At 34.9% G+C, this 23,428-nt stretch overlaps 2 protein-coding genes, 1 long non-coding RNA gene and 1 other non-coding gene across 4 annotated transcripts; 2 read left to right on the forward strand and 2 right to left on the reverse strand.

Moving 5' to 3' along the window:
- The first annotated feature begins 2,719 nt into the window (after positions 1–2,719).
- On the forward strand, positions 2,720–6,853 carry LOC125586041. The gene is made up of 5 exons (XM_048755825.1): positions 2,720–2,972; positions 3,487–4,088; positions 4,147–4,866; positions 5,242–6,706; positions 6,756–6,853. The coding sequence occupies exons 1-5, from the start codon at positions 2,720–2,722 to the stop codon at positions 6,851–6,853; spliced, it is 3,138 nt and encodes a 1,045-aa protein (XP_048611782.1).
- Positions 6,854–9,798: 2,945 nt separating this feature from the next.
- Positions 9,799–16,877, reverse strand: LOC125585575. Its single transcript, XR_007322560.1, has 3 exons — positions 16,784–16,877; positions 16,645–16,687; positions 9,799–16,328 (listed from the first exon to the last, which is right to left on the reverse strand). It is a non-coding gene; the product is annotated as an uncharacterized LOC125585575 (long non-coding RNA).
- A 986-nt stretch (positions 16,878–17,863) lies between these two features.
- Positions 17,864–17,937, forward strand: TRNAK-CUU. The gene has a single exon. It is a non-coding gene; the product is annotated as a tRNA-Lys (tRNA).
- Positions 17,938–19,990: 2,053 nt separating this feature from the next.
- On the reverse strand, positions 19,991–20,993 carry LOC106445433 (gibberellin 20 oxidase 3). Its single transcript, XM_022714107.2, has 2 exons — positions 20,700–20,993; positions 19,991–20,281 (listed from the first exon to the last, which is right to left on the reverse strand). The coding sequence occupies exons 1-2, from the start codon at positions 20,991–20,993 to the stop codon at positions 19,991–19,993; spliced, it is 585 nt and encodes a 194-aa protein (XP_022569828.2).
- Between the last annotated feature and the right edge of the window lie 2,435 nt (positions 20,994–23,428).

Below are 23,428 nucleotides of genomic sequence, written 5' to 3' on the forward strand. Positions count from 1 at the left end.
GTTAACTTTCTATAACGCTCACCCTGCAATAGTTTACATGGTTAAAAGTTAAAATCAGATATTTTATTTATTAATTTTTCCAAGTACTCTGTATTGTGCTCTTACTTAATTGGAAATATAAGAAGTTAACATTTATATCAGTACAAAATAAGTTGACAAAAAAAAATATCAGTACAAAATAAAATTAAACATAGAGAATGAAGTTTAGCCTTCGAGTTTATAAATTCAAAGTTTATGATATATAAAAACACTTTATAGTTTGAAAGAATTATAGACCACATTCTAACTCCATAGGGGTGGGTACTTTATCTGATATCCGACCGAACCCGATCCGAAAAACCCGAACCGAAATCATAACTGAAGTAGCAAAATATCCGAACGGGGATTGAATTAGGAGAGATTGGATATCCGAACCCGAACGAGTAATATCCAAACCCGAATGGATATCCGAAGATAACCGAACATATGTATAATTAACCTTATATTTCTAGTTTACATCTCTCATTTTATATAAAATATTTATATTGATACTATAAATAATTTAAGTTCATATGATATATATACAATGACGGAGAAAATGATTTGCTACTCACTTAAAATGCAAGTCAAACTTTTTATTTCAAGAGATTAACAAAAAGTTACATCCAAAATTTAAAAACAATAACCAAATTAATGTTTTTTTAGTTTCAAAATGTTATGTCCAAATCTATTAACCATTCAATCTATTAAAAATAAAAAATTAGTTAAGTGAAAGTTATATTTTTAAATACAAGAAATTTGAGAAATGAAAAATTTAATATATTTTTTTTCAAAATCTAAATATCCGAACCCGATCCGAAATAACTGAATCCGAACTAAAAATACCCGAACCCGACCCGAAGTTCAAAAATACCCGAACGGGTTCTACACCTTTATACCGAAATACCCGAAAATCGAAATATCCGACCCGAATCCGAACGGGTACCCGAACGCCCACCCCTAGTGACCGATAGCTAAGAGGCCATGAATCCAAAAGCTAAAACCACGCAACAAGCCATACAATGAAAACATGGAAACAACTAATTTCTCATTTGAAACATTTATTAGTTGGGTTGAATCCATACATAACATTATACTAAATTTTAACCCGCACTTTTAAAAGCACGGGTTTGCATTTGTTTTACAAAAATATTTTCTGGTTGTTAATAATTTAATTAAGGTTATATAAATTTTAAGCTTAATTGTGTTAGATTATTATATTTTATTACATATATTATGCACTTTTTTAAATGAGGCTAAAGAATTGAATTTATAATGCAAACAATTTAATCAAACCTTAACAAAAGAATTTCGGTAAATGTGAGAGGCTTATTGTAAAATTATAAAGTAATTAATATATTTTTGCAAAAAAAGTAATTAATATATTAAAGTATTATATAGTTGTAATGTCAAGTGTGTTAGGAATATAACTGATGATAGATAACTGAAATAGAATGGATAGTATTCATGTATACGTACGTTTTGATAGATATGTGTTATCTTACTCTATTAAAAGGGGAAAAATCTAGGCAAAGGGAAGTTCTTATTCAACTTCACTACGGAAGAAGATCTTATGTCTGTCCTCCAAAAGGGGTCTTTCCATTACAACTACTGCATGTTTGTATTGGTAAGGTGGGAACCAGTTGTCCATGATGACTATCCTTGGATCATCCCATTCTGGGTTCAGCTCTATGGCTTGCCCTTGCACCTATGGACGGTTACAAACCTGAAGAATATTGGTAGCCGCATTGGCCATGTTGATGTTGATTCCATTGAGCTTACAGAAGGTCGTATGCGAATTGAGGTTGATTCGAGGCGGCCGTTAAAGTTCAAACGAAAGGTGGAATCTCCTGATGCAGAGGAGGTAACGATAGATATAAAGTATGACATGCTGTTTAAGCATTGTACCACCTGTGGCCTTATGTCACATGAGAAAGGATATTGTCCTACAATGGAGCCTCCAGCTCGAGTATCATCGGAGAGAGGGGGAGTTTTCACTCGCGTTCAGATACCACAGGTTCGTAATACTCGTCAGCCATCGTTGAATGAGTATAATCAGCTGTCTCTGCAACGAGACGCTGAGCCTGCTCGTAATGGGGCTGAAAACAGAGAAATGGCTTCTAGGTGGTCTGCACCTAGAAACCAGACTATGGTTAGAGGCAGGTATCAAGATGATCATGCTTATCAGAACCGTAACACAGGGGCTGGAGACCGGTTTCGATCACATTCTGATAGGATAATAAGAAGACGCGATGAGAGGCATAGTGGCAATAGGTATGGTGGTAGTCGATACCAGCGTGGTCCATACGATCGAAAGGAGGAGCTAACATGGCGTGAGAAGAAGATGGATATGCCTTTGTTGAAGGATAAGAATACGGCTTATGCGCAGGGAGGCAGCTCGCCTAAGGTTGACGATGTTCCTTATGAACAGTTGCACAGTAATCAACAAGGCAGGGTGCGTACAGAGAGGTCTCAAGATGAAATGGAGGTTGAGGCAACAGGAGGTAAAATGAGGCTTGCAAGTACTATTGTAACTCCATCACATCAGTTAACTCCCCAGGAAGATAACGTCACGATTCGAGGGAAGAATGTGGCTTTGTCTCTCACATTCTCTCCACAAGCGAATGGTGGCGCCGGGAATGACCAAATTATTGGAGCGCTGAAGGACATGTAGATTTTGGATACGAATGATGCGGGGATGATGGAGTGTGATGTTCAAGATGACGACCTCCTGGCTGATGAAGTTAGGGAGATGGATGAGAAAGCAAGGCATAGTCATGTAGCTGTCTCATCGAATGTGATGCTGGCGCAGCGTAATAAGAAGAGCTCCCGAAGTGGCGCCAAGAGGAGTGCTCCTTTGGGCATTCAAAGCAGAGAGAGAGAGATTCTTCATCAAGGTTCCCCTCGTCCACGCACAGCTAAGTCCTCAGGAGGAAGCAAGATACGAGGGAGGGGTACGTTGAGGCGCACATCCAAGAAATCGAGGGAGAGTTCATCCAAAGTGATGGTTTGATGGGTTCCAAATATCCATCGGATCGTTATCCATGAGGACAATCAGTTGGAACTATCGAGGGATTGGGAACGACCTCACAGTTCGACGCCTTAAGGAGATGTGTCAGAAGCATCGCCCAGGACTTGTGTTCCTTTCTGAGACGAAGAATAGAAGGCTGCTGTTGCAAAATATTCAGGCCGACTTAGGATTTGATCATTTGTTTACTGTTGAGTCACTTGGACTCAGCGGAGGTTTAGCGTTATTTTTTATGGATGAATTTCGAGTTAATGTTTTGTTTTCGAATAACCGCATGATTGACATTGAGGCAGTCATTGATGGAATAAAAGTCTATATGACGTTTGTTTATGGGGACCCTGTGCTAGAAAGACGTGATCAAGTTTGGGAACGTCTTACGCGTTTCTCAACAACACGAGATGGACCTTGGTTCATGATAGGTGATTTTAATGAAATCATAGGTCATAATGAGAAAGAAGGAGGGCGAAAACGCCCTGATAGCTCTTTCCTTCCCTTTAAGCAAATGCTTAATGACTGTGGGATGCTAGAATTCCCTTTTACGGGGGATATGCTCTCATGGGTAGGGAAGAGATCAGGAGGTGCAACTGTTCGATGTCGTTTAGATAGAGCAGTGGGAAATGCAGATTGGCATGAAAAGTTTCCTCATTCGTCTGTGAAGTATATGAGGTTATGGGGATCGGATCATCGTCCGATTCTTGCTGACATACTCACAAAGCCAACAAGAAGATCAAAAAAGTTTAAGTTTGATAAGAGATGGCTAGACAACGAGGAGTTAAGGCAAGTTATTCTTGAGGGATGGAAATCTCCTGATTTTCCTCCTAATGCGACTATTATGGAACATATTTCCAGCTGCAGGAAAGCCTTGAGTGAATGGAGGAGACAACATAATGTAAATTCGGCTAAATTAGTTGAGGAGCTTAAGGAAAAAGTGGAGGCCATGTACGCGAATGATAACGCTACAACTGAGGAAATTGCAGGAGCGTTGAAGGAACTCTCTGATGCTCTTAAAGCTGAAGAATTGTTCTGGAAACAGAAGAGCCGGGTGTTTTGGCTGAGGGAAGGGGACAAAAATACAAAAAAATTTCCATGCCTTAACCAAGCAAAGAAGAGCAAGGAATAAGATAACACAACTCTTAGACGAGAATGGAGACATTGTGGAGGATGAAGAAGGATTGGTAGCCATTGCTACTAGCTACTTTAGACAGATCTTTGAATCATCGGATCCTGAGGATATTGAAGACCCTCTCTCTCAAATTCCTGCAACGATTACTGGAGACATGAATAACAACCTTACAGCTCCGGTCTCTGAATGGGAAATCAAATTAGCACTCTTTGCTATGCATCCAGAAAAGGCCCCCGGGCCAGATGGGATGACTGCCCTGTTTTATCAGAAATTATGGGATATAGTAGAGGATGACCTAACCCTTATGGTTAATAAATTCCTTTTCGAGGGGACAATGGCGGATGGACTGAATGATACAAATATATGTCTCATTCCGAAGACAACAAGGCCCAATGTGATGTCCCAGTTTAGGCCAATCAGCTTATGTAACGTCAGTTATAAGATAATCTCTAAGGTCTTATGCCAGAGATTAAAGAGGGTGTTACCAGGACTTGTATCGGAGACACAGTCAGCCTTTGTTGCTGGGAGACAGATCTCTGATAATATTATGATTGCTCAGGAGATGTTCCATGCTCTTAGGACTAAACCAGGTGGACGTAGTAAGAGGATGGCTATTAAGACAGATATGAGCAAGGCATATGACAGGATGGAATGGTCTTTTGTTGAAGCTGTGATGCGAAAAATGGGATTTTCAGAGGTATGGATAGCCTGGATAATGCGTTGTATTACGTCGGTGAAATACAAGGTCCTTATGAATGGAGAGCCAAGAGGAAAAATTGTTCCAGGTAGAGGTTTACGCCAAGGAGATCCTTTGTCTCCTTTCATTTTTATTCTATGCATGGAAGCGCTCGTTAGCCTTCTTAATCATGCAGAGAACCAGGGGAAGATAACAGGGATGCGTGTCACACGTGCGTGTCCGTCGGTATCCCACCTTCTCTTTGCTGATGATAGCCTTTTCTTCTGTAAGGCGGAGCCCCGTGAATGTGAAGAAGTAATGAAAGTAGTCAGGAGATACGGCAAAGCGTCTGGACAATGTATTAATTTTGATAAGTCATCCTTACTCTTTGGTAAGCGGATTAATGCGATCACGAGACAAGAGCTTAAAGATGTGCTTGGAATACAGAATGATGGAGGAATGGGAACTTACCTTGGTATCCCAGAAGACATAAGTGGCTCCAAGTGCAAACTCTTTGCATTTTTGAAAGAAAAGTTGATGCACAGAGTGAATGGATGGACAGGAAGATGGCTCTCCAAAGGTGGGAAGGAAGTGTTGATTAAATCTATTCTGCTCGCTCTACCGACATACGTTATGTCTACTTTTCTACTCCCTTTGGAGATATGTGAAAATCTTGCCAGTGCCATTGCACAATTCTGGTGGAGTTCAAATCCACCAAAAAGAGGAATACATTGGGCGAAGTGGGAAAAAGTCTGTTTACCCAGAGAGGAGGGTGGAATCGGTTTTCGAATGATCCATGAGTTCAATATGGCCCTTTTGGCTAAACAACTATGGAGGCTACTTCAATTCCCTGATTCTCTGGTTGCACGGGTATTGAGAGGAAGATACTATAGATTGAGTTCTCCACTAAGAGTGAATAATGCTACAAGCCCATCCTATGTGTGGACAAGCATTACAGCCGCAAGGAAGTTGCTACTACTAGGGATCAGACAGAAGATACATTCAGGGTACGAAGTTAAGGTGTGGGAGGATCCATGGATTCCAACGACCCCTGCGAGACCAGCTGTCCCCGTAGCGCCAGTTATGCACCCAAATATGAGAGTCAGTGATCTTATTGATCAGGTATCGAAGGAGTGGGATGTTGGTTTATTGGAAAATTATGTTACCCCTGGAGACATACCTCTCACAAGGAGTTTAGCCATAAGTTCAACCCATCGTCGGGATTCTTTCTGTTGGAACTACACAAGGAATGGCCAATATACGGTTAAATCTGGATATTGGCTGGCACAGAATGTATTAACACCAGCGGTAGAGAAGGAAATTGTAGAGCCAAGCATCAAAAAGCTCCAAGCCTTCGCTTGGAAGATAAAGGCGCCGAACAAGATATGTCATCTTATTTGGCAACTATTAACTGGTCATGTGACAGTAACGAGGAACTTAACAAGACGTAATATGAGGTGTGACAACTATTGTCCAAGATGCGGAGAATTAGAAGAAACTGTGACCCATGCATTTTTTGAATGCCCGCCTGCTCTTCAAGTCTGGTCATTATCATCGACTCCAACAAGCCCGGATATATTTCCAGTATCAAACGTCTACACGAACATGGATTATTTGTTCTGGAGAAAGAATAGCATCATTGAGCCGGAACAAGATAGGGATCCTTATCCCTGGTTGCTATGGTATATTTGGAAGGCCAGGAACGACAAACTCTTCAGAGGTATAGATAGAAATCCCTTGGAGCTAGTTCGACATGCAGAGAGTGAATGCCAGGCCTGGTTTAATGCTAACGATCTACAACCAGTGGTCCAACCAGTGGTACAAGATAATATTTCTGAGGTAGACCAAGCCATAAGCTTGGGTAACATATGCTTGTTAGATGGATCTTGGACATCTTCTGCTCACATTAGTGGCTGCGGTTGGGTATGGATGGACAGCGCGGAGAACACTCAACTTATGGGAACAAAGAATTTCACTCGACTCGAATCAGCCTTGCATTCGGAAGTAGAAGCATTGCGGTGGGCAATGGAGAATATGCTTCAATACTCAACATGTCAACGCTTCGGGACAGATTGTAAGGGGCTGATTGCAATGATAAAAGATCCACATGCTTGGCCAAGCTTTGCAACAGAATTGGAGAGGATAGAGACGCTACAGATATGCTTCCCGGAATTCAGCATCATTCATGTTCCACGGGCGCGAAATCAGATTTCAGATTTTCTAGCTAAAACAGCAAGATCCTTCCATAGGGAGTTATTTTTTATTGGTTGTTCTATTCCGGTTTGGTTACCCAGACCACCTCAAGCTTGAGTAATAGAATAACCTTTTGACGTCACAAAAAAAAAGGGGGAATATAAGTTCCATTGAATCTATCCACCTTAGCAAATTAAATCAGCAAATGAAATATGATTTTTTTGTCATGTCACTATTTATTGAATCCAATAAAACACTCCATCTAATCTATTAAAGCAGAAGTACAAATAGTATTTAATTCTAAGTTTTTCTTAATATTTACAAAGAACTGCCATTAGAGTTTAACACAGTCGTTTTACCATATAAATAAACGCCTAACTTTTACTCAAAACAAAACCAGATCGTAACATTCCAAATTAGTTTCCTATTTAAACGCAATCATCTTAAAAAAAGATATGCATTAACTAACGAGATCTGCACATTAACTAATCAAAACTTGCAAATACGTATTTCAAGCCCATGACATTATTATACATGCCTGATTTAACATTAGCACAAATTTTAGGCCCAGTATTTTTCAAAATATTGATTTCAAACGGATCTATCTTTTTTTTTATTAATAGTTACTATATTTTGTTATATATATATTATATATATATATGTATAATTCTCACTTTGTTGTAATAAAAATAAATATGTTATTCATATTTTCACATTATGATGTATATATATTTAATTCTCACTTTGTTGTAATAACAATAATAATGTAATACATATTTTCACATTATGATTAATTTATTGTAGAACAAGTACTTCGAGATAAATATATTTTCAAATAAGTATTTATTTTCAAACCAATATAAATTTGAAAGAATAATTTCAATTATGGTTATTTAGACTGCCATACTAATTTAACTGAATTATAAACAAATATAATATATTGATGATTTTTTTTACAATAAAAATGTTATGTGTAGACATGTTATATAAAACACATATATAATATGGTAAATATTATGTATCTATAATATGGAATATATATTTTATATAAATCTATATATATCAAAATTATACCTGCACGCCCGTGCGGGTCTAAGACTAGTCTTCATTGTTTTTATTAAAGTCTCTGAAATTGCCGTTATCCTACATTTAAGAACCTTCATTTTTTAAAACTTAATTCTCTTCGTTGATCCTTGCAAGATGAGAGACGATGACGTTTCAACTTCCGTTGTTTCTCTTTTTATAACTCTTTCGTTGAATCTTATCCAAAAATATCACTTCTTATAATTTGGAATCCTGCTAAATTTTAGATATATTTAGTTTACAAAACGAAATAAAATAACCATACACTACATTCTCATCTTTATTGTGTTAATCATGTTATTCTTTTTTGGTTTCGTATGATGGAAACCTATTTTACAACACATAATCCATGATACATTTGAGAAACTAAAAATAAAAACTTAAGCCTTTTTCAAAAATTAAAAATAAAAATAGAAAACTCTGTACAACAAAATATATGCAGAACATAGTAAAAAACATTCGATTTAAATGTGTCAGACAAGAATATATTCTAAATTTACATTAAATACAATCTAAAATGCAAAAATATACATACAAAAATGACAAGTTTTACCAAATTATACCATATCATTTGCATGTAAATGCTCACGTAGTATATTGAATAATATGTTCAAATAATAGAAAAATTATCATATCATAGTGATCTAAATAACATACCACTATTTTAAAGGAATAGATAAATATGCAAAGTTATAAATTTTAAAATTACAAGTAACACGTAAAATTGTAGGATAAAATAATTGAGTTCAATAAATAAAATTACATAAAGTTAACGAATTTTTAAAAATAAATGCAAAAAACAATACAAAATAACGTGCGGTCAAAGAATCTAGTGCTTATAACGATTTATAAGCTTCTCAGCTTATGTGTGCAAATGAAAACATAAACTGTCGTCTGGAAAACACTTCGTTGAATAAAAACGAATTGTTTTTTTTAAGAGTGAGCACTTAATAAAAACAAACTGTTTAATATGTATATTCTATATGGCACTATAATGGAGCTATTTAGATGGGTGAACTCAGTGCCGTGCGAAGGACTGTGAGAGCCCGAGGCAAATAATATAGTTTTATCTGGGCTTAAATTTTTTTTAAAAAACTTATTAATAAAATAAATTATACAAGTTTTTATATTTGTACTAAAAATTTATAATTTTATCATTATAGAATATAATATATATATATATATGTATATATATTGAAAATAAAAATAAGATATTTATAATATAGTAAATATTTATATTGATTTACAAACATGAAAAATAAAACTATATATCTATTTATAAATTTATATCTTTAATTCACAATATAAATAGATAATATTACCGTTGGAAATTCAAGAGTCCCAATTCAATGTACAAACTACCAGGTGATATAACAATTAACTAAATTATAAAATTAAATGTAGTTAATATACCTAATTAAAGATGATATAAAAATGTGTTCTCATTATAAAAATATTACAAAAAATAAAAATAATAACTAAAATAGTATAATGTCATAAAATATATTTGACAACAAATAAAAAAAAAACAAGTTAGAAAAATAAACGAACATCAAACGTTAAGTAAAATGAATATAATATGCCTCATCACTTACAATTTTCTAAAAGACAAAAATCATTATTATACATATCTCTTGCAAATGCAAACATAAAACACAAACCATAAAATCATACAAAAAATAAAAACCTAGAAAACAAATAAAATACGGTAGGCCCTAATTGTAATTATTAAGATGAAAGAAGAGTTATTTTTAAAAAGTAATTCAACTTTAATAAAATAGATGACACCAACAATTCCAAATAGTTAAACTACTTACAAAATATATTTGGAAAACACGTATTATAGTTTATCATCAAAATATATTTCAAGAAAATAATAGATAATTTACTAAATGTTCCTATTTAAAAAAAGAGTTAAGATGATATATAATTCGAACATATTAGAAAATCAAGATCACAATCAGACATAACAAAGAAGGACCAGTAGTGAACTAAAATGCAAGATCAATTGCACAATCTTAACTACTCACAATGATTTAAAAATTTCAAGTTTCATCAACTGTGCCTGTAAGACTAGGAGACAAAAGGGATAGGATGTAACAATTATAGAATGTAACACAGTAATCATCAGCATATGAGAATTGTGAACTTGTCATTTCACATGTTTAGAAATGGTCACAGAGGATTTAGAGTATTAAAACACAACCTAAACATTCAAGATTCAAGAAAACTATTACCACAAGCGGAAAGATTTTATCCTTCGTTAATCTCTAAATCCAAAATACATACAAGCAACAAACAAAGTAACAATCTAAACACAACTAATGTTCTGATACCAGAGGATAAAATATACGTTTTCATGAATATTATCAATCAGTTTCTAGAATCCTACAGACAATTTTTTTTTCTTTTGTAACACGGAATGCTACAGATACTAAATCAAAGATAGTTACTAATGATTAGTTCTTTAAAAAACATTTCTGATGCTTAAATTGTATTTTCTTATAAGTATATATCGCTTGATGTTTTCAAGGATTAACAAGCAATAAGTTTCTACATTCTCACAGAATACTAAATCAATGACAGAAATGTTGCCAAGACTTAGAGACCATGAGAAATTTCCAATCATTGTTATTGTAAAAACTAAAAACTCAAGTCAACATATACAATTTATAGAATCTAACACAGTAATCATTTAGCCTCCTATGCAGAGTTGTGGAGAAATCATTTCACATGTTTACAATGATCACCGAGGGTTAAGAGTATAACACAAAACATAAACATTCAAGATTCAAAGAAACTGCGACCACATTCTGCAGGAATCTCTCATACGTTGATCTAGAAGTGACTTCATAGAAATCAGTTACATTATAATACATACAAGAACCAAACTAATTTTGAATAATTTTTTCTGATCAACATACAGAATACTAACGCAGTTTAGAAGGATCACTGAGAGTAGGAGAGGCATAACAAAAAAACAGATACATTCAAAATTCAAAGAAACTACTCACACAATCTATAGGAGTTTCACCTGTTAATCTACAAAGAGACTCTAAAACATACCCAATTCATAAAAGAGAGACCTTAAAATACATAAAAGCACCAAACTAAAGAGATACTAACACCATTTAGAATTATCACTGAGGCTTAAGAGCATATCACAAAATAGAAATATTCATCAAGATTCAAAAACAGAACTACTAGCTACAACAACAGATGGAATCTCCCACCTATATTGATCTGCCAGAGTCCAAGATACATATATTTCAAAAAATGAGAGACCTTATAATACAGAAAATCACCAAGATAAAGAGATTCTAACACGTTTAGAATGACCACTGAGGGTTAAACGCATGGCACAAATCAAAAACATTCAAGATTCAAAGAAACTACAACCACAATTTGCAGGAGTCTCTCAACTTTAGGACGATCTACAAGAAACTCTAACATACATCAATTTCATTAAAATAAAAGACCTTATCAATACATACAAGCACCAAACTAAAGAGAACAGAGAGAGAGAGAGATTACACTTTAAACACAATATAATGTTCCAATATGAAAAAAGAATCTACTTTCTCATCAATGGATATGTTAACAATCAGTTTCTAGAATCTCATGAATGCTAGATCAATGAGAGAAACATTGTCAAAGATAATAACAGAGCTTTCCAATTCCTTTACATTTACGCATATATCACTTAACTTAGTTTGTATTCATATGTAACAATATCATTTTGTACGATAAAAAGTGAAGAAAAGCATATACCTGGGTAAATCCTTGGCGTCAATGAAGATATGAACAGTTTGTGAAGAACGTACCTAAACAAATGTAATTAGTCTTCACTTCATATCAGTCTCTCCTGCTTGTGATTTTCATAATTGAATGTATCGACTAAGTAGCAAACATGTTTGAAAAGCACATACCTGGTTAAAAAAATCTGATACACTTGAAATCATCTCTGAGTCTTCTGAAGCACATACAAAACCTGAGGAAATCATAACTAATTAGTCTTTAAGTTCAAAAAAAAGTTATCTTGTGAGTTATTACCCTGTAAGAAGTAACTATGACATAAGTCTTTGTATAGGGACTTCCTAAGCCGTACATAGTGAGGTGAGGAATCACATTTTGGTTCATAGTGTCTTAAGACATGGTTTAAGCTGTTGGTCGTTTTTACCATCCAAACAAGCTAAAACTCGATTTGGTTTAGTCTCTATCTTGAAATTGGTTTAAGTTGTTGGTCGTTTTTACCATCCAACAAGCCAAAAACTTGGCGTGTAGTCTTTTTTCTAAAAGCTTTGACAAGGCTTAACTTTAGTAAGGAGTCTGTTTTTGCTCTTTGTTTTAAACTGATCTTTTTGTTTGTTCTTTGTCTAGTAATTTTTAAGCCTTGTGGTTGGTGTGAAGAATTAGTTTTCGGGTACTTAATGAATCCAACCTCTAAGCCGTGGTTTATTATAATTTTTTTTTAAACTCATAGTCTTTGCCTCGAACGTTTTCTGAGAAGTTGGTCGTTTTTCCATCCAACAGAAGTTTTCCAAGCCGTGGGTACTGGTAAAGTCGTGTTCACTCAGTATTTGTCTAAAGACTTTCTTGCAAAGTCGTGGGTACAAATGTGATGAAAGACGTTTTCATTCACAGTCTATGTCTTTTTTGGCAAGCCGTGAGTACTAATGTGATGAAGACGTGTTCACTTAATGTCTTTGTCTCAAACGTTTTTGCAAAGCCGTGGGTACAAATGTGATGTATACGTTTTCAGTTACAGTCTTCATTGAAAGACTTTTTTTTTTTTGCAAGCTGTGGGTACTAATGTGTGGAAGGCGTTTTCAATCACAGTCGTTGTCAAAATATCTTCTTCTTTTTTTTTGCAAGCCGTGAGTACAAATGTGATGAAGACGTTTTCAATCACAGTTTGTGTAAAAACCTTTTTGAAAGCCGTGGGTACAAATGTGATGAAAACATATTCATTCACAGTCCTTGTCAAAAGACTTTTTTGCAAGCCGTGGGTACTAATGTGATGAAAACAATCTCTGTCTAAAGACTTGTTTTTAAGCCGTGAGTTTACTTCTCATGACTTGTGACCGTTATTTCACGCAACAGGACTCGGGACTAATGTGATGAAAACATCATTTGATTCATAGAGACTTCGTTTGAAGACTTCTCTCATGCAATGAATCCGTTTTCAGTTACCAGCCTTTGTCTTAGTACTTTTTGCAAGCCGTGGCTAGCAAGAATTTACAATGACTCTTCATAACAGGTGGTCATTGTTTCGATCCAAAAGGTTCAAAACCATTGTCTTTGTCTTAAGACCTTTTCTAAGCCGTAGGTAGTGAGCTAATGAATAATATCACAGTCATCTCAAAGCCTTTTTCTTAAGCCATTGAAACGACCTCAGAGCTTTGTCTTAAACTTTTTTGCAAAGTCGCTGGTCGTTTTATCCATCCAACTAGTCTTTGTTTGTCTAGAGGATCTTTTTAAGTTGTGGTCGTTTGATCCCATGCAACACATTCAGTCTTAAGGATTTTTTTTTTTTTTTTGCGAAGCTGTGGGTGTATGTGATGAAGACGTTTTCAATCAGAGTCTTTATCTGAAGACCTTTCTTGCAAGCCGTGGGTACAAATGTGATGAATAATTTTACAATCACATTCTTTTATGTCTGAAGACCTTTCTTGTAAGCCGCGGATACTAACGCAATGTACGTTTACAATCACAGTCTCTGTCTAAAGACTTGTTTTTCTTTATGCTGTTGGTACTAAATTTTGTCACACTTTTCATCCTCAAACATCCTTTGCATCATAGAGCTGTGGGTAAGCAAAGGATCTGGTTTAGATTTAGAGTGTTTGTCTACATTTTTTTAAGCCGTGAGTACTTGATGAATCCAACCTTTTATAAGCCGTGGGTTACAATCACAGTCTCTGTCTAAAAAGTTGTTTGGTAAGACATTGGTACTAAGTTTTGTCATACTTCGCATCACCGAACATCATTTTTTTCATAGAGTCGTGTGTAAGCAATGGATTCGGTTTCGATTCTCTCAAGTCGTATGTACCAATATTTGTCTAAACCAACCCATAAGCCGTAGGTAGTTTTGTAAGCCTTGGGTACTAGTGTGATGAAGACGTATTCAATCACAGTCTCTGCCTAAAGACCTTTTATGGCAAGCCGTGGGTACTAATGTGATGAAGACGTTTTCAATCACAGTTGCAAGCAGTGTGTACTAGTGTGATGCAGACGTGTTCACTCAGTATTTGTCTAAAGACTTCCTTGCAAAGCCGTGGGTACAATGTGATGAATATGTTTTCAATCACAGTCTTTGTGTAAAGACCCTTTTTGGCAAGCCTTTTGTCTTAATACTTTTCATTAGCCGTGGGTACAGATATGATGAAGATGTTTTAATCAAAGTCTCTGTCTAAAGACCCTTTTTGCAAAGCCGTGGGTACAAATGGGCTGAAAACGTTTATAATCACAGTCTTTGTCTAAAGACCTTTTGCAAGCCATGTGGTACTAATTTTATGATTCACAGTCCTTGTCTCGGGACTTTCTTGCAAGCCGTGGGTACTCACGTAGTGAATACATTTTTTCAATCACAACCTCTGTCTAAAGACTTGTTTTTAAGCCTTGGGCAGCAAGATTAGTTTTCTGACTTGTGATTGTTATTTCCATTCAACAAGTTCAAAAACAATTCATATCCTTTGTGTTAATGAATCCTTCCAATGATCTTATTATAGCCTTGGGTAGCAAGATTAGTTTTCTGACTTGTGATTGTTATTTCCATTCAACAAGTTCAAAAACAATTCATATCCTTTGTGTTAATGAATCCTTCCAATGATCTTATTATAGCCTTTAGACATAGTCATTTTCTGTCTAAAGACATTTTGTAAGCCGATGGTTGTTTTTGTAAAGCCGTGGGTACTAAAGCATATTTCACTTTACCATCCCCCAAATGTCTCTTGCTTAGACATGCACTACCAACCAATACTGTTTTAGAGCCATTGGGACGATCTCGTAGCCTTGGTCTAAATTTTTTTTAAGCCATTGGTCTTTTCTAAGTCGTGGGTACTCTAATGTAATGAATACATTTTCATCACAATCTTTGTCAAAAGACATTCTTGCAAGCCGTGGGTAAAGACTTTTTTTAAGCCTCTGTCTAAAGACTTTTAAAGCCGTTGGTAGTTAAAGGTCTTTGTCTAAAGACCTTTTTGGAAAGCCGTGGGTACAAATGTGATGAAAACATATTCAGTCACAGTCTTTGTCAAAAGACTTTCTTGTGCAAGCGGTGTGTACTAATGTGATGAAGACGTTTTCAATCACAGTCTCTGTCTAAAGACTTCTTTTTAAGCCGCTGGTACTAAAACCCCTTAGTAAATCCGTGGGTAGCAAGATTTTCCAATCATATTTGAGTAACTTGTGATCGTCATTTCACGCAACGGGACTCGGGACAATTAGTTTTCATGACTTGTGATCGTTATTTCCATTCAACAAGTTCAAAACCAAATCTGATCCTTTGTGTTGATGAATCCTTCCAACGATGTCATAGCCTTAGACATAGTCATTTTCTTTCAAAAGACTTTCTTGTAAGCAGACTTTTTTTTTTAAGCCTCTGTCTAAAGATTTCTTTTTAAGCCGTTGGTACTAAAGACCTTTTTTGGCAAGCCGTGGGTACTACTAATGTGATGAAAACATATTCCAATCACAATCTTTGTCAAAAGACCTTTTTTGGCAAGCCGTGTGTACTACTAATGTGATGAAGGCGTTTTCAATCACAGTCTCTGTCTAAAGACTTCTTTTTAAGCCGTTGGTACTAAACTTTGTCACCCTTTATCCATCCCTCATTTCGTTGCCTTAGGCATAGTCATTTTCCGTCTAAAGACTATTTTTAAGCCGACGGTTGTTTTTGAAAAGCCGTGTGTTTTACTTTCCATCCCCCAAACATCTCTTGCATAGACATGCACTACCAAACCAAGGGTCATGGTTTAAATCTCCTCTGGGTCTAAGCCTCACGCAATAGGGAGTCGGGACAATGTCTCCAAATAAGATTCTGGCAGAACACTATTAGATTAATGCCTGCCTTTGATCTTTTTGGAGTTTCATAGAACTTAAAGAAAAGTATATAAGAGTCTGACAGTAGATGAGAGAACTTATCTGTTTTATGTTGCTACTTCTTTAGCTGTTCAATCTGTCAATGATGGTTTCTCCACATCCACATTCTGTAAAACAAAAACAGAGAGAGATGCTAAAGTGATCAGCAACTCTCCAATATACAAGCAATCAGCGCAAGAAAGAAACATATGTATATAAGCATCACTTTAAATAACCAATTTCAAGTCAAAGATACAGATAACAAAACATTTAAGTAGCCCAGACCTAAAGCACGATCAAGTTCTAAGTAAAACTGGAAATCAAAATATCAATTGCTAAAATACATACAATCATCTCCACGCAAACTTGTCAGAGATATGTTCGTCTTTGATTCTCAAAGATTAGAATAACAAAAACAATTTGCCTAGTAGACAGAGACGTTACCCCAACGATTATTCCATACGGATTCAAGCGCTTTCCAGGATCACTACAACAATAAATGAATGAACGATTAAGGGAATTTGAAACCCTAAAACAAAATCGCAAAACCCAATCGATCGCATCAACAAAACAGAGAACATACTATTTTAAGGATGTCGTCAACTTCTCTGCTTGTGAAAATCTTTGAAAAAGAGTTATCTCCAGAAATTTCGAGAAATAAAACCCTAAGAAGTGACAGAACCGAGGAAACATCTCCTTCTGATATATACGCTTTTTTATATATATATGTATTGTTGCATCTTTAAACAGCAACGGATACATTTTTAAACGGACGGTGCTTATTGCTCCACGTGTTGTGTTTATAGTGCACCTTCCTCCTCAAGGTTCTCTTGATCCTGCAGATTAAACGGGTTTCAAATGTAGCCTTAACAGACTTTTAAACTAGGCCCAATAAAACACGTTGTTTCAAATATTAAATTTTCTTTATGCTATCAGGTTGAATACTTGCAATCGTACAGTGTACACCCACAAATTTTATCTGAAATATTTTAATTTATCTTAACTATTTGATATTTCATCTTAAAACTACAAAAAAATTCTGAATTTTTTATTTGAATTATTCAAAAACCAGATCTGAGTTGGAACAAATTTTATCGAATATTAGCCAATTCACAATATTATTACCCAATCAAACCAAAAACTGAAATACGAACCAAATTTCATAAATAACCGAACAGTTTATGTATATCTACAACCGAAAAATCATAAACCAAACAGATTATACCTAGTCCTACGGATCTCCATGCGATAAAATGTACATTTACTTACCGAAGAGAAATTGGATCTATCTTTAAAATTCTTAGAGCAAGAAATCCCTCACAATTAGTTCCAAACACTCTTCAGACCACCATCAAAACACGACAAGAAAGACCAAATCTGAGTGGAGGATCCAATCAACCTGAATCATTTAATGATTCGAACATAGAAAAACTTTACACCATACTGATTTTCGTAAGGCGGGCAAAAAATTACTCTCTCATGAAAGAAAGATCCAAGTATAAATGAAACGGAAAATTTTTGTAAGATAATTCTATTAAAGATGCTTTAAAAGTTTGAGTCTGAAAAAGTATAATTCAAAAACATAAAAAAATATATTTATTTTTTTAATTTTTTAATTTATTTAAATAATTATTTATTATATATATATATATATATATATCAAGCTGGAGTAGCTCAGTTGGTTAGAGCGTGTGGCTCTTAACCACAAGGTCAGAGGTTTGACCGCTCTCTCTAGCGCGTTTTTTTAAAAAAAAATTTCTATATTTTTTTATGATGACCACTAGAGAGTTATGTTAATTTTAAGAAAACACTTATTTTTACAATCCCACCTTTTTCCACTCTTAAGTCTCAACATTCATTTGTAAAAAAAAAATAAGTTGCAGGATTACTTTACAAATCTTCCAGTAGTAATTGCTTCAAAGCCATCAATAATGGTGGATGTGCCATTGTTTCCGCTAGATCAACAAGGATCTCTAGATTTATCGGTGATAAACCTGAGCCAAACAACATCTACTGAAGCTGTAAGAATATTTATCTATCTGAAAACTTATTTGATTATTCTGAGTTATTGTTACTTGTCTGGAAAGTAACTGTGTCATGTATATCTCTGTTGGCAAGCTGGGAAACTCAATCACGGAGTCTCTACAACACATCTAGCCTCGGATTTCACTACTAAGAAAAGATTCACTGAAGCGAAAAAGTTGACATCATCAGAATCAGAATCATATTCTATTATATATGCTGATCAAAGTGACGATTCTCCCGGTGCAAAAAAAAAGGGGTGATAATTTCGCAACTTGGTTCAGCTTTTGCATTATCATTTGATCATTTTTCCGATATATAAACCTGAATAACTGGAGAGAGCAATTTAGTGGTCTTGACTCCATCAATCTTTGTATAAATTTTGTTACATAAAGTAATATATATAAAGAGAAAGAGAGTAAGTAAAAACTTTGTCTTCCCGATTGCTGGGTGTTTTTGTTGTGGGTTTCTTCATTCCCGCAGAGTTTAAGTTATATGTTTAAAAGCATCGCCTTAAAATAAAGGTGGGAAGGTTCGCCTCCAACATGTTTCTCTATCTATGAAGTTTCATTTCTTAAACCTATAAATTTAAAGTTTTGAAGTTTCTTTTTGAAAAGAAAAAAACTCTATATTTGAAGTTATAAAATTTCTTTCGGAGATGTTCTAAATGTTTATATGGTTTTTTTTTTGTCAACGTTTATATAGTTTATTATTAGTTACATAAATTTTATCTGTTGAGGGTTCAGTTTCAGAAATGATAAAACGCATCAGACTTTTGTATTATAATTATTTGTTGTTAGAACACCTCCAACGAAAATTTTTAAAGTGTGTTTCTTAGAATAAAAAAAATAAAAAACAATCAAAAGAAAAGAGAGAAAATAGACAAAACTTCTAATATTAGGATTTTCTAAAGCTCCACTAAAACTATGTATGACACTTGTAAACAATAGATTGATTGAACTTTTGTTTATAATTAACTTTTAATTTTTAATTATAATTCATCAAAATATTAATATTTTTTTTTGTTTAAGAAATTCTTTGGATTTCTTATCTAATGTTACTCTTATAGTGGTCGGAAAAATAAAAGTAATTATAGAACAATCATAATAGATACTTCATATAGTACAAGTGAATTTTTTAACTTTATGATGCAGAGTGAGTACCATCATCATCTATACTTTTTTTTGTCAATGAATTCATCATGGTTCGTGTTGTAGAAAGCAAAAACAATTACAAACATTTCTCTAAAACGATTAATCTATAGAGTTGTTTCACTTTATTTGGTACTTTTGGAGGTTTAATTTCATCTAAATACTTGAAGAAACTATAATTTAATAACACCGGCTATAAGGTAAAACAATACAAGAAGATAACAAAGAAAAAACACATTGTCTCTTTACTTGGTACAACCCCAGGCCCCTACTCTGTGCCGAATCTAACATAGATTTAGAGACAAAAATAAGAAACATATTTTTCGGCTTATTTTTATTTTTTTCTTCCTTTCCGCCACATCACTGGAGAAAAGAGTTGAAATCATTGGACATCTTGAGGTGAGGTGTGCTTAGACAGGGTAAAGGAGGTACAGCTGTACTGCCCGCCACCCGGGTTCGAGCCTTGGCCACAACGGATTTAACATCCCTTCCGTTGGGGCACTGGACCCCTTTCGGGGGATAGTTGGGAATGTGGCTGCCCAGATACCAGAGTTATCAAAAAAACATTATCAAACCCTTCAATTTGTTTTTTTTTTTAACTATCTCTCAGTCTCTTTCTAACTTTGTCCGGCAAGTTTGTTGTCGATAACTTCTTTGCTCCTAAGCCAGTCTGAGAACTTTTGAAGAGTGTTCTTGTCGGATCTATAATGCTTCTGCGTGAACTCAAGAAACATGGACCATGTAAAGTTAGGATACAGCCTTTGGCCGGACACTTCTAGTAGCTCCTTCGGTGGTTTCACCACTTTGTCCATTTGTGGACATAAGAAAAATGCTAATGACATCGTTTCCCTTTCTTTGTTCACCACTGCTCGGTGCAAGCAACTTCTGTATATTCCATTCGTCAACGCCTATAAAAGAAGATACAGACTTTCAATATTCTTCAAAGTTTCTTGCATGATAAGTTTCAGGAAAAATATTTCATATGTATACTACCTGGATAATTTTTTACTTGATGCTATGTCAACACAAAACCAATTTGTAATAACTCGATTAGTCCATATATATATAAATTACTAGGAGTATACCAGGGATACATTTTCGATGAAATGTATTCCACCATCCTAATAAAGCGACCCACATCTAAAACACGAGACAGTTTTTGTCTTGAGTCTCATGGGTAGTGGGTACAAAAACAATCATTCTCATCATTATGAGATTCTGAATCACGCTTATATATGAGTTTTGGATACACATACAAAATGTCAAAATCTTTGTCTCTTACGTAAAGAAAATGTTAACTTAAAAAAAAAATGTTAACTTAATTACCATGAGGGTATCGCCGATGTTAACCACGAATGATTGAGGCTTGGGAGCGATGGATCTCCACTGGTTCTCCACGAAAACCTGAAGACCACCGACGTGGTCTTGATAAAGTATGGTTAGAGAAGTCGGGTCGGTGTGGGGTCCTGTCCCTAATGTATGGTTTGGCTGCTTGCATGGCGGATAGTAATTCAACCTAAGTATCGAATCGTTATCTCGGTAAAACTCTCTCATATAGCGTCTTTCGATCCCAAGACTCATTCCAAGAAACTCTATGATATTTAGCGAAAGAGTGTTCATCGCCTCTGAGTATTCATGAAACACAGTTCTGCATGAAACAATCACAAAATAAATATTATTAACTAGATTAGTCACATATATATCTATTCGTGGGATGTCAATATTAATGTCATGCAGATCAACCCGTGTCCAAATACCCCAATCCATAGTGCATTCAACTTTTTTTACGGATTGTATATATATGATAAACGAGAGAGCATAGATAAATATATTTTACACTACTCTTATCATTTAAATTATTTTCATATAGTATATTTATTTTTAATAGTAATCCAACACTTGTGTACATGAATTAACATAGTTGGGAATATCAAATATATAATAAATTGAGATAAAAAAAAAGCAAGGATCACTCAATAGCTTACTATATCAACTAATACAAAGAAAATGAAGGTTAAAGTGTTGGGATAGTTGATTACAAGATTCATTAATTTTGTTTGATATTTCATTGTGCTTAATGTAATAATTAGCTTCTATAATTTCTAAAAAACATAAAAACATAATATTTTGAAGATGTCTTTTTTGTTCTTGTTTTTCTATTTTTCTCTTCATTTGTATTTGAAATTCCTTAAATTATTTTGTTATAGATAATAAAATATATAAGAAAATATTTGTGTTTCAAGTTATTCGTTATTTTTATAGTCTATTAAAACTATTAATTTTGCAAATGTTAAACTAGCCAACTTGCGTCTAAGAGCATGATTATTGGAGGGTTCTTAGAGTGGGGTTCTTAGCGGAATATAAGAATCCGTCTCTTAACTTTTAACTAAAAAAGTTAAGAACCGGCTCTTAAAACTCTTGTTTAACATTTCTAAATTATTGGATTCAGTTCAGTTAAATTCAATTTTAACTGAACTGAATCTGCCGCGGATTCGATTTTATTTTGGTTAGTGCGGACCAGCCCACCACAGATTACAGTTTGTATATATATGTCCAGATCTGCTCCTATACTGGGTTACTCGGACATAACCTGCGGGTTGCAGTCCACTTTGACATCTCAGTATATTTGTTTTAAAAAACAATGAGGAAGAAGATTGTATTACATTTAAAATAAATAGATGTAGATACCAAAAATAAAAATAAAAATAATGTATGATACACTTGTATTCTTATTCAGTTTTTATATTGTCTTTTTTTTTATAACTGGAGATCTCGAACCACTCACTGACAAGACTACTAGTCCCATGAGAAAATCGATACTTATCATTTAAAACGTACATTGTCGCCAACCAATTTTAAAACAACGTGAGGAAATTTGAACCATGTTATAAATCATTATGTGGATGGCCCATAACCAAGACCAAGACAAGGCCCAGCCGTGTCCAAGAGGAGAGAGAGTCGGCGCCCAAGAGGAGAGAGAGTCGGCCGACTTTAGTCTTAGGACGTTTTCCATTTATTTGTTTTAGATCTTTTCCTATTTCATGTTGTATTAGGTTTTGGATAATTTCCTTTTTCTTATACTTTGTAATCCTTATATAAGAAACCTCTATTACTCATTAATAATACACAGAAACAATTCCCCATTCTTTTACAACACGTTATCAGCAAGATCGTCTCTAGATCCCTGAGACAAATCGAAACCTCTCAACCCTAAAAACCCTAAGCCGGCGGCAACCGTAGACAAAACCTTGTCTCGTCTCAACTCCGATCAACCTCAGCCCCTAGACGTCCCCTGTTCAATCTGATCAGACGTCCCCAGCTCACGACCAAGCTCAGACGACCCGATCTCCTCGCAGCTCGCATCCGAGACGCCTCAAGCCCGCGATCGTCCTCAGCTCGCGCCTGCCCAAATCCGCGACCCGATTGGAGACAGCAAGTGTCCGCTTGGAATTTCATTCGTTCCTGATCTATCTCTCTGGTGGTCCGGTTCTAAATCCCCTACAAAGCAAAGGTATAACTTAATCTGAGAACCTAGATTGATCAGAAACCCTAATCCATAATTATGGAAACTTTGATCTTGATCAAAACCCTAAAAACCTACAAGATTAAAAATTGGCAATCTCTTAACTAGAAAGATAGAAATCGATTCCTTAGAACCTAAATTGATTGTTCCTGATTTGATTTTGAGAAACCCTAAGTTTTGGAATCGAAACCCTAAACCCTAAAGAGCTGAATTCAATTTTTATTGATTGAATTGATTGATTTGAGGTTTTATGATTGTTAGATTGATTGAAGTAATCTAATATAGAACTTGAATCCTAAAGACCTTGAAACCTTTAATTAAAACCGGCAGCCTTAGTTTTTAAAGATGAAACCCTAAATTCATAAATCAAATTGCTAAGGTTGTTCGAATTACATATAAATTTGAATTGGATTGCATTCACATTGATTAATGAAATCGACCAGCATGTAGAAAACATACAAATTCGAATCTGATTGCATTAAAACTCATATGGCCGTGTGGCATTAATCTCCCTGGTACATGTAGAATCAAA

Source organism: Brassica napus, chromosome C4 (genome assembly GCF_020379485.1).
Source record: "Brassica napus cultivar Da-Ae chromosome C4, Da-Ae, whole genome shotgun sequence".
In the NCBI taxonomy this organism is placed as follows: Eukaryota; Viridiplantae; Streptophyta; class Magnoliopsida; order Brassicales; family Brassicaceae; genus Brassica; species Brassica napus.

Coding starts and splice junctions, on each gene's coding strand:
- LOC125586041 (XM_048755825.1), top strand. CDS start 2,720: ATGGAGTGTGATGTTCAAGATGACGACCTCCTGGCTGATGAAGTTAGG. Junction 2,973..3,486: donor AAGCAAGATACGAGGGAGGG/GTACGTTGAGGC, acceptor ATGAAATCATAG/GTCATAATGAGAAAGAAGGA. Junction 6,707..6,755: donor AGACCAAGCCATAAGCTTGG/GTAACATATGCT, acceptor TGCTCACATTAG/TGGCTGCGGTTGGGTATGGA.
- LOC106445433 (XM_022714107.2), bottom strand. CDS start 20,993: ATGAACACTCTTTCGCTAAATATCATAGAGTTTCTTGGAATGAGTCTT. Junction 20,282..20,699: donor ACATCGGCGATACCCTCATG/GTAATTAAGTTA, acceptor CTTCTTTTATAG/GCGTTGACGAATGGAATATA.